General features: G+C 43.8%; 1 protein-coding gene across 2 annotated transcripts in view; it reads right to left on the reverse strand.

Annotated features, from left to right (window-relative positions):
* Window positions 1-14,690, reverse strand: part of HPS3 (HPS3 biogenesis of lysosomal organelles complex 2 subunit 1) — a 178,374-nt gene that overhangs the window by 35,495 nt on the left and 128,189 nt on the right. For both annotated transcript variants that reach the window (XM_053709994.1, XM_053709993.1), the window contains exon 16: window positions 8,143-8,349. In XM_053709994.1, coding sequence (XP_053565969.1) covers window positions 8,143-8,349 — 207 coding nt within the window. The remainder of the gene's footprint in view (window positions 1-8,142; window positions 8,350-14,690) is intronic.

The raw sequence follows: 14,690 nt of genomic DNA on the forward strand, positions 1-14,690 counted from the left end.
TACATAATTTAACTGGTATATCCCCATCTATTTAGGATCATGTAACCTCTAAAGTAAGTAAGAAAGCAAAAATTCCCTTAAAAAGAGAATGAATATGCTTAACATAAAATGAAATAAAAGGATGAAAGTAAAATGATCAGATTAAGACTCTTGATCAACAAAGTAGTATATTCTTCCTGTAAGGAACAAACAAAAGGAGCAATAATACCATTTGAAACAAAAACAGTACTAGTAATGATCAGAATGCATTAAAACAGTAATACATTTATTGCATAAGATTTATGAAGGAAATTTAATACTGGTAGTAAAATGTTCAAATGACCCAGCTTCAAAGGTAGATTAAGAGACAGAATTACAAGGCTCCATAACTGCAAAAAAAACCCTAATAATAAAGACAACTGATATTATCCCCATTAGAAGAGCTCTTGAAGAAAGAGAAAAGCTTACCCCTTATGAAAAACACTTTAAAAAATTGTATGCACACTAACATGCCGATGTGCACAGACCCAAAGGCCAACATACGTCACAAAAATCTACACGCACGGAAAATCTATGTCACTTCCATTATTTCAAATACATCTCTCCAACAAGCAACTTGTACTCTGAGGAGAAATGGGACTCAATTTGATCTGAGAAGCCCTCTATCTGAAGAATCAAATGCACATCTTCATTCTTCGACCACCTCCAGTGTAGGCAAAGACAGGACTGAGGTCTTGGTGAGGTTGGAGTGGTTTTATAGAGTTCTTTTGGTTTTAAAATCTTTGCCTCCTCCTAGTGGTAGGGAAGAGTAATTCCCAGGAATAATGGATTGTAGACTTTCACTACCTGTATGAAAGAAACACAGGCTTGACTAACAGTAAATCGACTGGTATAACTTATAGAAATCTATTATAAAATATAAAGTAATACATAACCAATCTCCAGTCTTGTATTGTTCAAGAAGTAGAAATTGAAATCATCAACTTGGCTTGTTAATGCACTATTCTTATACAAAAATAAGACATCATAAATAAAGTGAAAATAAACTGGTATATTTCCAAATATCAAATGTAAGGTCTGATCCCCATATAAACTGCATTTCCATCTAAAGGGGAGGAGAGTCCACTGCTTCATTCATCACTTGTGGTAAAATAAGAACCTGGCCACCAGGAGGAGACAAAGACACCCAGCCAAAAGCTTAAATACCTCTCCCGCTTCCTTCATCCCCCAGTCATTCTTTGCCTTTCGTCACAGGAGGTTGGCAGAGAAGTGTCAGAAGATTTGGAGTAGTCTCTTATGGAGGGTAGTACTCTTGGCAATGGGACTGGAGTTTTAAGTAGTCCTGTCAGCCTCTCAGTGAGAGCATGGGTGAAAGTTAGAGTCCAGAGATGCAGGGGGAGTTCTTCTGCGAAACCATCCAGACTTAAATTAACAGCTCCTTAAGCAATCAGCATTGAGAGAATAAAAGCAGGCATCGAAACTCATCAAGTCCATGTCAGGAGCGACGCTACTAACCTGTCACACTTGAAGGGCCGTGTTCCTGTTCCATGGCGTTGATTCTGGTAAGATCGTTTCATTATATATATATATATATATATATATATATATGTGATAACGCAAGAGGACAGGGTCACAGTGTGACTCCTTTTATCTGTATGGAATCTAGGGCAATACCCTCGGAAGGGGGTTATGGAACAGGGGGGATTTTAATATACAAAATAAAGTTTATTCTGTTTTTTGCTGTACTTGTGTGAGATGAGGCTCTGTCAGTGTGGAACAGTTAGAGAGAGATTGAGGCGGGCTTTTTGGCGTGTCTCTCGCTCAATGCAGGGGTGGTCCTGCATGGCACTCCATGTGACTGTGTGGGGCCTCAGTAACTTCCTCTTTCTCGACCTGTGTTCAGAGGAGACGAAAGCTGTTTCTTGTAGTCCGGGTCATAGGAGGTGGTGAGTGCCCCGGCCATTGGGATACAAAGGTGCCATTTAATCTATAATCAAGTCCGCAATAAAGGCACAAGCTATGGAGGACTCCGATATGTTGGAGGATACTCCTTCCGTTACAGCTCTGTTCAACATGCTATGACAATATTACTACTTCTAAAAAGAATAAAAGTATATAGTACAACTGAGCCGTCCACCTCTGAGGGTTCTCCGTCCCGCGAGGTGCGTTCCCTACAAGCATCTGCGATTACACAAGCAGTTCCCCAGGGCACTACTAACCCTCCAGCTGGAGGGGCCCTTTGGCGTCCAGACTTCGTCGATCAGTTGCAGACGGCGGAAGGTCTTCGACTAAGCGTAAGCGGAAGGTACGGCACTGCTATTCGTCTCAGGGGTCTTCGACTCTGCTGGATATCTCAGACAGATTATCCGCAGAGGAGGACAAATCCGGCTTATCGGAGGATGTCGCTTCTGAGTCGGAATCGGCTACTTTTAGGCCTCCGTCCGCGGAGGAACCAGATTTCAAATTTAAGGTGGAGCAGTTGCGTTTCCTGCTGAAGAAAGTGCTTGCTATTCTGGAGGTTCCAGAACCGAAACTACCGGAGGAACCTTCGATCCCTAAACTGGATAGGGTTTACAAGGGCAGAGTAGTGCCACAGGCCTTCCCAGTTCTTATCAAAATAGCAAACATTATTAAAAATGAATGGGAGAAACTGGGTTCGCCCTTTTCTCCCTTGTCTTCTTTTAAGAAGCTTTTCCCCATTCTGGACACGCAGCTTGAACTGTGCGGAACTGTCCCTAAGGTGGATGGTGCTATCTCCACGCTCGCTAAGAGAATGACCATTCTGCTTGAGGATAGTTCCTCTTTTAAGGAACACATGGATAAAAAGATGGAGTCCATGTTGCGGAAGATGGTCCAACTGACGGGGTTCATTTTCCAACAGGTGGCGGCAGTCGCTGCGGTGGCTGGTGCGGCTACATATTGGTGTGACGCACTTTCAGCAATGGTCGAGGTGGAGACCCCCCTCAAGGAGATTTTGGATTGAATCAAAGCCTTAAGGGTAGCGCATTTGTTCATTTGTGATGCTAACATGCAGATTATTCGCCTGAATGTTAAGACGTCAGAGTTTTCTGTTTTAGCTCACAGGGCTCTGTGGCTAAAATCGTGGTCTGCTGACATGACATCTAAGTCTTGCTTGCTTTCCCTATAATTCAAGGGGAAAGTTGTGTTGGATTATATCATATCTACAGTCACGGGTGGCAAGGGCGCCTTCTTAACTCAGGATAAGAAAGTCAAACCTAAGGGCTCCAGCAGCCTTCCGCAAAATCTGAGCAATCCAAGGGATCTTGGAAGCCAGCAAACTCTTGAAATAATCCAAGCAGAACAAGGAGCCTGCCGAGTCAAAGTCGGCATGAACGGGCGGCCCCCGACCAGTGTTCCCCCTAAGGCCAGTTTTGCTCTAATTAACTAACTGTTTCACTGCTGGGCCGCTCACAAAACTAGCCTTAGAGGGAACAGTGCCCCCAAACTCTTTTGTGGTCCCAAAGAAGGTGGGCACATTTCATCCAATTCTGGACCTAAAGGCCCTAAACAAGTTTTTGTCAGTCCCATCGTTCAAGATGGAGATGATCAGGTCAATTTTGCCCCTGGTTCAAGAGGGGCAATTCATGACGACTATAGACCTGAAGAATGCTTATCGTCATGTTCCAATCCACAAGGATCACTTCAAATTTTTAAGGTTTGCCTTCCTGGACCAGCACTTCCAGTTTGGGGCCCTTCTGTTTGGTCTGGAGACAGCCCCAAGACTCTTTACAAAGGTTCTGGGAGCTCTTCTTGCAGGGATTGCAGTGGATCCGTATCTGGACGATATCCTGGTCCAGGCTCCATCTTACAGTCTGGCGGAGGATCATTCAAGAGCTCTCCTCCTTCTACTTCGATCTCACGGGTGCAAGATAAATGAAGGAAAGAGTTCATTGGTCCCCAGCAACAGGGTGGTGTTCCTGGGTACTAGATTCTTCTGCGATGAAGATATTACTGACAGACCAGAGACGTTGCAAGCTTGTGTCCCACTGTCTAGCCCTGCAGACATCCTCCAGGACATCTGTGGCCAGGTATATGGAGGTAATCGGGCTGGTAATCTATGCTGGTATCCAGCATAGATGTCATCCATTCGCCAGGTTCCATCTCAGATCTCTGCATGTTGAGACAATGGAACGGCGATCATTCAGATTTGTCCCAACAGATATCTCTGGACAGACTGGTGAGGGAGTCCCTGTCTTGGTGGACCCGACCGGGCTAGTTGTCCCAGGGGACTTCCTTCCTGAGACCATCCTGGGAGATTGTAACCACGGATGCGAGTCTATCAGGATGGGGAGCCGTTTGGGGTGCCAGAAAGGCACAAGGCAGATGGACTCAAGAGGAATCGAGTCTACCTATAAATATTCTGGAACTTTGAGCGATATTCAACACTCTGAAGGCTTGGCCCCCTCTGGGGTCGTCCCAATTCATCAGATTATAATCGGACAACATCACCTCTGTGGCTTACATAAACCCCCAGGGGGGGACGAGAAGCTCCCTAGCAATGAGGGAAGTATCTCAGATTCTGGAATGGGCAGAGACTAACAATTGTTTGCTCTCAGCGATCCACATTCCGGGTGTGGACAACTGGGAAGCGGATTCTCTGAACAGACAGACGTTTCATCCAGGGGAATGGTCTCTCCACCCTGAGATGTTTGTGGAGATCTGCAGCAGATGGGGACGCCGGAAATAGATCTCATGGCGTCCAGACTCAATTGCAAGCTACCCAGATATGGGTCGCGATCCAGGGATACCCAGGCAGAAATTATAGACGCTTTGGCGATACCCTGGGACTTCAACCTAATCTACATATTTCCACCGTTGCCTCTTCTACCTCGAGTCGTGGCCCATATGAAGCTGGAGCAAGCTTCGGCTATTCTGATTGCTCCATCGTGGCCGTGGAGGACATGGTTTGCGGATCTAGTGGCAATGTCGTCATATTCGCCGTGGAAGTTACCTAGTTGCAAGGATCTGCTAGTTCAAGAGCCTTTTCTACATCAAAATCTCGATTCTCTGAGGCTGACTGCGTGGAGATTGAACGCCTAGTCTTAGCCAAAAGAGGTTTTTCAGAAAGAGTGATCGACACTCTTGTCCAGGCCAAGAAGCCGGTCACTAGACGCATCTACCACAAGGTGTGGAGGACCTGCTTGTCCTGGTGTGAGGAATGAGGACACCCATGGCACAAGGTCAAGGTATCCAGTATTTTGGCCTTTCTCCAGGATGGTCTGGAAAAGGGTCTTGTCACCAGTTCCCTAAGGGGACAGATCTCGGCTTAATAGGTACTGTTGCATAAGAAGCTTGCAGAGCTTCCTGACATTCAGTTCTTTGTTCAGGCTCTGGTTAGGATTAGACCGGTCTTCAGGAATCTGGCTCCTCTCTGGAGCTTAAACTTGGTGCTTAAGGTTTTGCAGAGGGCCTATGTATTATTACTATGGACATTAAGATTCTCTCATGCAAGGTCCTGTTATTGGCTATTGCATCAACATGCAGAGTCTCTGAGTTGGCGGCCTTACAATTTGAGCCTCTTTACTTGGTTTTTCATGCTGACAAAGCTGTTCTGCGAACCGGTTTGGGATTTCTTCCCAAGGTAGTGTCGGGTTTAACCAGGAAATAGTGGTTCCTTCCTTGTGTCCTAACCCTTCCTCTTCGAAGGAGAGGTTACTTCATAATCTGGATGTGGTTCGGGCCTTGAAGTTTTATCTTTAAGCCACGAAGGAGTTCAGACAGACGCCGTCTTTATTCGTTGTGTATTCTGGAAGGCGCAGGGGGCAGAGGGCCTCTGCAACGTCTCTATCTTTTTGGTTGAGGAGTATGATCCGTCTGGCTTATGAGACAGCGGAACACAAGCCTCCTTAGAGGATTACGGCTCACTCGACTAGAGCTCAGGCCTCTTCTTGGGCCTTTAAGAATGAGACTTCTATGGAGCAGATTTGTAAGGCAACCTGGTCATCCTTACATACTTTTGCAAAATTTTACACATTTGACATTTTTCCTTCGGCGGAAACAGCTTTTGGGTGAAAGGTTCTACAGGCTGTGGTGCCCTCAGTATAGGGTCCGCCTCCTTTTCCCTCCCGTTTTCTTCATTCAGTGTCCTCTAGAGCTTGGGTATTTGTTCCCACAAGTGATGAATGAAGCAGTGGACTCTCCTCCCCTTTAGATGGAAAACATAAATTATGCTTACATGATAATTTAATTTCCATCATGGGGAGGAGAATCCACTGCACCCGCCCGTTCTCCGGTGGGCGGACCTAAATTTATTTTTGTTCTTCTGGCACCATTTATACCCTGATATTTATCCTACTGTTCCTTGTTCCCTTGGCAGAATGACTGGGGGATGAGGGAAGTGGGGGAGGTATTTAAGCCTTTGGCTTGGTGTCTTTGCCTCCTCCTGGTGGCCAGGTTCTTATATGATGAATAAAGCAGTGGACTCTCCTCCCCACGATGGAAATTAAATGATCGGGCAAGCATAATTTATGTTAATTCTAAAATAGCTCACAACTAAGTATTTGTGTAAAAAAAACAAAAAAAAAACAACAGAACTCCCATGTTGCTAAAAATTCTTCTTTTGATTTTGTATCACTGACTAAGCAAGCTCCCGTTGCTGTACAAACCATGGAACAGGTTTGTTAAAGTTATAAAACGACTGGTGCAATTCTGTGTGTTAGAGGGTAAGAATAATATACTTATTTAGGACTGAACATAATAAGCTAGATACATATCTCCACATATATGATACAATGGGCATCTTTACGGACTGCTCCTGGTCTTGTGTCTTGTCACCAATGTAGTGTACCCTTTCTCTCTGTTATAGCACCATGACCAGATAACTGAAGGTGATAGAAAAAGGGGAGTAAAGCCCATTGAAACAAGTTACCACGTAGATATGCAGATGTGGAAAAACAACAGGACCCAAAGGCATTTATTGGGCTATAGGTGATCGTTTAAAATATCCAAAGAACCCAGTATTTGTGAAGCCTTGTCCTAGAGTGTGTCCCAGAGAAGGACTGGACCATCTGGATGAGCATATAATATACAGTAATGAAATCTTGATGAATAAGCAAGGAGGTGCCTCAACTTAAAGAACAAAACAAATGCTACTGGGAATATTTCTTCAAATATACAGGAGTGTCTATGTGACAGGACCTACATGGTCACCAGAGTCAAGGACAATAGTCAGGAGGAATGAAGCCCTCAGAACAACTAAGCATGCTGCACCAAGATGGGGTTACACCTGCTTTTTTCATCAATACAAAGAAAAAAAAAAAGGGGGTTTCATCAGCAGATTATAAGTGAATATGGCTTTAGTGGATAAGAGAAACAATATTATTTTATACAGAGAATCTATAGAGTCAAAAAAGACAGCCTCATACATATATATTTAAAAACAAATTACAATATTACATTTGGAAGGGCAATAATCAGGTAGTACTGTGGCACAAAGAATGTTAAATTGTCAAAGCATGAACAGTGTTGCTTAAAGGGACATTCTGGTCAAAATTTGAATGCACATAGATTAATTACATATTTGAATAGAAACATATTTGCAATATACATATATTGGCAAAAATGCTTCTAGCAAAAGTTATCCCTGTTTTAGTGTTAACAATTTTCTCTGCACGTGCATGCAAGGCATAGCCAGATATTTTCAGTGCACCAGCATTATAAATACTGCAGCTGTCCAGAGCACCAGTGGGGATTGTTTAATGTTATCCATTTAAAAATGGAGTCATTACCAGTTAGTACAAGCATCTTAGGTTCTACAAAAATGTTTCTATTCACAACTGAAATGCATTCACGTGGAATCCAATTTTGGCTGTGATGTCCTTTTAGGTATATTGCACTGTTGCTTGCATATGACTATTTGTTTAACCCCTGCAAAAGGGTAAACACAGAGCAGCAATGCACTACTGGAACCTGATTGACTTTAACTCTGTATATAACTATTTTTCAGGGGTTAAACACATGGTTATATGCAATCAATAACACTATAATAAGATGCTCTAACACATTAGAGCATTTGATTTTACACTTTTGTGCATTTTAAATACAATGGCAAAAATCTATACATTTTTCTATCAAAATATGTTTTTGTGGTGTCGTTTAAAGTATTTCCCTAAGAAAAAAAAAAAATCTAAAAAAATGAGTTACCTTCCTTCCTTCCTTGATTTCATGCTTTGCGTATGATATCACAGCCTCAGGACACCGATCTAGAAGTGTGTCTATTGATTTCTCATAATCCATCAGACGGGTTGCACATATGATGTGGATGCTTAAGGAGGAGTTGCTATCTTCTGGTATAAAGTTCAAAAAGGGGAGAAATGACTCAACTTCCATAGAAGGCCCACAGAGAAGAGACTGTAAAAAAGGACAACACAGAAGTAAATCTTCTATTGTGTATATGAAATAGCTGAATTAAAGCGCCATTAAATATGAACAGTACATTATTTTCTGACAATTGTCAGTTTTTTTCAATTACCCTGCCCCTTGTATAATGTGACAGCCATTAACCAATCACAGACTGATATACAAAGAAAGTAAGCATATAAAAAGATTGCTAAAGGAAGTAAATTGGAAAGTTTTTTTTTTCTCAATTGCATGAGGAATCTGACTCATGAATGTTTCGTTTTGACTTCAAGTTCTTTGACTTTGCATGTTTCTGAGCAATGATCTTCAATTATTTATTTGCAAATAGAGATAACTCCCTCTCCTCTATTTGTGGTCAGAAACAAACTTTCACATGTATAAAAAAATGTAATATAGTAAAAACAAGGACATTCCATACATTTTAAATACATAAATTATGCTTACCTCATAATTTCCTTTCCAACTGTATGAGGAGAGTCCACGGCTTCATTCTTTACTTGTGGGAATAGAGAACCTGACCACCAGGAGGAGGCAAAGACACCCCAGCCAAAGACTTAAATAACTCCCCCACTCCACGCATCCCCCAGCCATTCTGCCGAGGGAACAAGGAACAGTAGGAGAAATACCAGGGTATAAATGGTGCCAGAAGAACAAACAAAAATTTTTGGTCCGCCAAACGGAGAAAACGGGCGAGGGCCGTTGACTCTCCTCATACAGATGGAAAGGAAATTATCAGGTAAGCATAATTTATGTTTTCCATCTTAATATGAGGAGAGTCCACCACTTGATTCCTTAATGGGAAACATAAACCGAAGCTCTAAAGGACACTGAATGTAAAACGGGAGGGTAAAAGAGAGGCGGACCCTATTCTGAGGGCACCACAGCCTGCAAAACGTTTCTCCCAAAAGCTGCTTCACCGAAGTAAAGATGTAAAGTTTGTAAAACTTTGAAAAGGTATGTAAGGAGGACCAGGTAGCCGCCCTACAAATCTGCTCCATAGAGGCCTTATTCTTGATGGCCCAAGGTGAAGCCACAGCCCTAGTTGAATGAGCTGTAATCCTCTGAGGAGGCTTATGTCCCGCTGATTCATATGCCAATCGAATAATGCTCCTCAACCAAAAGGATAGGGAAGTGGAAGAAGCCTTCTGCCCTCTGCGCTTTCCAGAATAGACAACAAACAATGCAGAAGTCTGTCTAAAATCCTTCGTGGCCTGAAGATAGAATTTCAAAGCCCGAACCACATCCAGATTATGAAGTAATCGTTCCTTCGAAGAAGAAGGATTAGGACACAAGGAAGGAACCACAATCTCCTGATTGAAGTTGCGATCAGACACAACCTTAGGGAGAAAACCCAACCCAGTGCAAAAAAACAGCCTTGTCAGCATGAAAAACTAGGTAAGGATGCTCACATTGCAAGGCCTGCCATCTCAGAGACTCTGCGAGCCGAAGCAATAGCCTATAGTAAAAGAACTTTCCCAGACAGTACCTTAATGTCAACTGAATGCATAGGCTCAAAAGGAGCCCTCTGCAAAACCTTAAGAACCAGATTTAAACTTCAGGGAGGAGCAGAATGTCTAAACACAGGCCTGATTCTAGACAGAGCCTGAACAAAAGACTGTATATCCGGAAGCTCAGCGAGCCTTTTGTGTAATAATACAGATAGAGCCGAAATCTGTCCCTTCAAGGAACTAGCGGCAAGTCCCTTCTCCAGCCCATCTTGGAGAAAGGAAAGAATCCTGGACACCCTGACCTTATGCCAGGGGAATCCACGCTCCTCACACCAGAATAAGTTGGTCGTCCACACCTTATGATAGATGCAACTAGTGACCGGCTTTCTAGCTTGAATGAGAGTATCAATCACTCTCTCAGAAAAACCTCTCTTGGCTAGGACTAAGCGTTCAATCTCCACGCAGTCAGCCTCAGAGAATGCAGATTCTGATGAACAAAAAGGACCCTGTTCCAGCAGATCTCTGCAACAAGGTTACCTCCATGGAGGAGATGAGGACATCCCCACCAGGTCCGCAAACCACATCCTTTGTGGCCACGATGGAGCAATTAGAATTGCCGAAGCTTGCTCCTGCTTGATGTGGGCCACTACCCGAGGAAGAAGTGGTAACAGAGGGAAAATGTAAACTAGTTTGACCCTCCAATGTACTGCTAATGCATCTATCAGCTTCGCCTGTGGATCCCTGGACGACGACGGCGATTGTTGATGTAAGCCACCGAGGTAATGTTGTCAGATTGGAATCTGATAAACTGGGACGAACCCAGAAGAGGCCAAGCCTTCAGAGCGTTGAAGATTGCTCGAAGTTCCAAAACGTTGATCGGGAGAAGAGATTACTCTTGAGTCCACCTGTCCCTGTGCCATCCTGGCACCCCAAACAGCAGCCCATCTTGAGAGACTTGCGTCCGTAGTCACAATCTCCCAGGATGGTCTGAAGGATGTCCCTTGGGAAAAGCGATCTGGACAGAGCCACCAAGACAGCGATTTTCTTGACCAGTTGTCCAGAGAGATCTGTTGAGACAGATCCGAGTGATTGCCGTTCCAATGCCTCAGCATGCACAGTTGAAGAGGTCTGAGATGGAACCTGGCGAATGGAATAATATCTATGCTGGACACCATGAGCCCAATTACCTCCATACACTGGGCCACAGATGGCCTTAAAGAGGTCTGGAGCACAAGACAATTGGAAGTAATTTTGCAACGTCTCTGGTCTGTAAGGAATATCCTCATGGATATGGAATCCATTATCGTGCCCAGGAATTCCACCCTGGTACTGGGCACCAGAGAACTCTTTCCTAAGTTTATTTTCCATCCATGAGATTGAAGAAGAAAAGCTCTGGAATGGTCTTCTGCCAGCCGGCAGGACGGAGCCTGGACCAAGATGTCGTCCAAGTATGGCGCTACTGCAATACATCTGGACTTCGCCACAGTGAGCAGAGCCCCCAGAACCTTTGTAAAGATTATTGGAGTAGTAGCCAGACCAAAAGCAAGAGCCACAAACTGGAAGTGCTGATCCAGAAAGGCGAATCTTAAGAACTTGAAGTGATCCTTGTGTATTGGCACATGTAGGTAAGCATCCTTCAAGTCTATAGTAGTCATGAACTGTCCCTCTTGAACTAAGGGCAGAATAGACCTTATCGTCTCCATCTTGAACGATGGGACCAACAGGAACTTGTTTAGGCACTTTAGGTCTAGAATTGGGTGAAACGTACCCTCCTTCTTTGGGATCACAAAAAGTAGTACCCTAGACCTCTCTCTGATAGAGGTACCGGCATAATTACACCTAGAGAGGAGAGATCCCTCACGCACCTTAAAAAAGCTTCTCGTTTTTCAGGTCTTGAAGACAGGTTTCATAAGAGGAATCTGCCCCGGGTGGATGAGATCTGAAAACTATCCTGTAACCCTGAGCGATTACCTCTAGAACCAAAAGGGTCTTGCACGTCCCCCAACTAAGCCTCCACAAAGAGAGATAGTCTGCCCCCAACACGATCCAATGCCGACATTGTTTTGGCGGGCTTCTTGTTCTGCTTAGATTTATTCCAAGACTGAGATATTTCCAAGTTCCCTTGGACTGATCAGGCTTTGTGAAGGGCTGCTGGTGTTGGGATTTATCCGAACGAAAGGGACGAAAATTAGAACCTTGTCCTTTAGGTTTATTCTTTTTATACTGCGGTAGAAAGGCACCCTTGCCCCCAGTGACCATGGAAATGATAGAGTCCAGGCCTGGACGGAAAATAATCTTCCCCTTGAATGGAAGGGAAAGCAATCTAGATTGTGAAGTCATGTCTGCAGACCAAGACTTCAGCCAGGGAGCCCTACGGGCTATAACAGAAAAACTGATGTTTTTGCATTCAGGCGAATAATCTGCATGTTTGCATTACAGATGAAAGAACTAGCTACACTCAAGGCCTTAATTCTTTCCTGGATCTCGTTGAGGGGAGTTTCCACCTCTATCATCTCTGGTAGCGAGTCGCACCAATAGGTAGTGGCTCCAGCTACCGCAGCAACCGCTGTTGCAGGCTGAAAGCAGTACCCAGTGTGCTGAAACATTTTCCTTAATAGAGTTTCTAGTTTCTTATCCATGGGCTACTTAAACGATGAACTATCCTCAAGCAGGATAGTGGTGCGTTTAGCCAGTGTAGAGATAGCTCCATCCACCTTAGGTACAGACCCCCACAACTCTAATTGAGAGTGTGGAATGGGGAACAATTTTTTAAACAAAGAAGGGAAAAAAGAAGATCCAAGTCTCTCCCATTCATTCTTAATAATATTTGCCATCTTTAAAGGAACCCGGGAAAATCTGTGGCACCACCCTGTCCTCATAAACCTTGTCAAGTTTAGGAATAGAAGGTTCCTCTGGTATTTTAGGTTCCGGAACCTCTAACGTACCCAACACTTCTTTTAACAAAAAGCGTAAGTGCTCGATCCTAAATCTAAAATCTGGTTCCTCCGCAGCCGGCGGTTTAGAGGCAGCAGATTCCGACCCAGAAAGAGCCTCCTCTGAACTATCAGATGCGTCTTCATCAGTGGATAATCTAGTATCAGATAAATCCAACAAATTGGTAGATGACCCCAGGGAAGGATAGCAATATTTAACCTTTTGCTTGCGCTTAGCAGGGCGAGGTAAAGCACTGAAGGCCACAGACACTGCCGTTTGTAACTGTTCAGAAAAGTCTGGCGGTAAAAGGGCCCCTCCCAAAGGTGGATTAGCAGTGCAATAGGAGGCTGCATGTGTAGTAGGAGATGATTGCAGGGAACGCACCTCACGGGACAGAGATCCCTTAGTGGTGGACGGCTCAGTGGTAATAAACATCTTTTAAGATATAACTACCTTATCGAGGCATGTGGAACATAATTGAGCAGGAGTGTATACAGTAGCCTCCTCACAATAAAAACAGGCATTAGCTTTAGGAAAAGAGGGAGTTCCCTCTAACGCATCAGAGTCCTCCATAGCTTGCACTTTTACAATGGACTATAGAAGAAGTAAATGGCACCTTTATACCCCCCAATGGCCGGGGCACTCACCACCTCCTATGACCGAGGCCCCACAGAGAAACTGCTTCTTTTCCTCTTTCCTGACCATGTGGTTTACAGGAGGTCAATGAGACTACACCCGGTCACGTAGAGTGCCATGTAGAACTGCCCCTGCTCCAAGAAATGTACCAAATAACAGACCTCGCAGTTATCTCAAAAAGGAAAGTAAAATGTTCCACACCTGCCTGAGCCCGATCTCACAAATATCGCAGCATAAAACATAATAAAGCAAGTTATGTTTAAATCCCCTCTGTTCAATAACCTCCTTCCAGAGATATTAACCCTTGATTCCATACAGATAAAAGAGTCACACTGTGACCCTGTATTCTTTACGTTATCATATGAGATAAAATGAAACGATCTTACCGGAATCTCTGCCGTGGAACAGACACACAGCCTCTCAAGTTTGACAGTCTTGTAGCATTGCACCTGACATGGACTTGAGTAACAGAAGCAGGCAATGAAACTAATCAACACAGATTGCTTAGGAGTTGTTAATACGAGTCTGGATGGTTTTGCAGAAAGACTCTCCCTGCATCTCCAGACCCTAACCTTCGTCAATGTTCTCACTGAGAGGCGGACAAGACTACTTAAAACTCCAGTCCTATACCGAAGAGTACTACCCTCTATAAGAGACTACTTCCGAATCTTCCAACACTTCTCTGCCATCCTCCTGTGACGAAAGTCAAAGAATGACTGGAGGATGAGGGGATTGGGGGAGGTATTTAAGCCTTTGGCTGGGGTGTCTTTGCCTCCTCCTGGTGGCCAGGTTCTGTATTCCCACAAGTAAGGAATGAAGCCGTTGACTCTCATATTAAGATGGAAACACATTTTAAACACTAGCTCATGGACTCTTGCCAATTACATGAAAGAAAACATAATTTATGTAAGAACCTTACCTGATAAATTCATTTCTTTCATATTGGCAAGAGTCCATGAGCTAGTGATGTATGGGATATACAATCCTACCAGGAGGGGCAAAGTTTCCCAAACCTCAAAATGCCTATAAATACACCCCTCACCACACCCACAATTCAGTTTAACGAATAGCCAAGTAGTGGGGTGATAGAAAAAGGAGTAAAAAGCATCAAAAAAGGAACTGGAAATAGAATTGTGCTTTATACAAAAAAACATAACCACCATAAAAAGGGTAGGCCTCATGGACTCTTGCCAATATGAAAGAAATGAATTTATCAGGTAAGTTCTTACATAAATTATGTTTTCTTTCATGTAATTGGCAAGAGTCCATGAGCTAGTGGCGCATGGGATAGTAATACCTAAGATGTGGTACTCC

Source organism: Bombina bombina, chromosome 4 (assembly GCF_027579735.1).
Source record: "Bombina bombina isolate aBomBom1 chromosome 4, aBomBom1.pri, whole genome shotgun sequence".
In the NCBI taxonomy this organism is placed as follows: domain Eukaryota; kingdom Metazoa; phylum Chordata; class Amphibia; order Anura; family Bombinatoridae; genus Bombina; species Bombina bombina.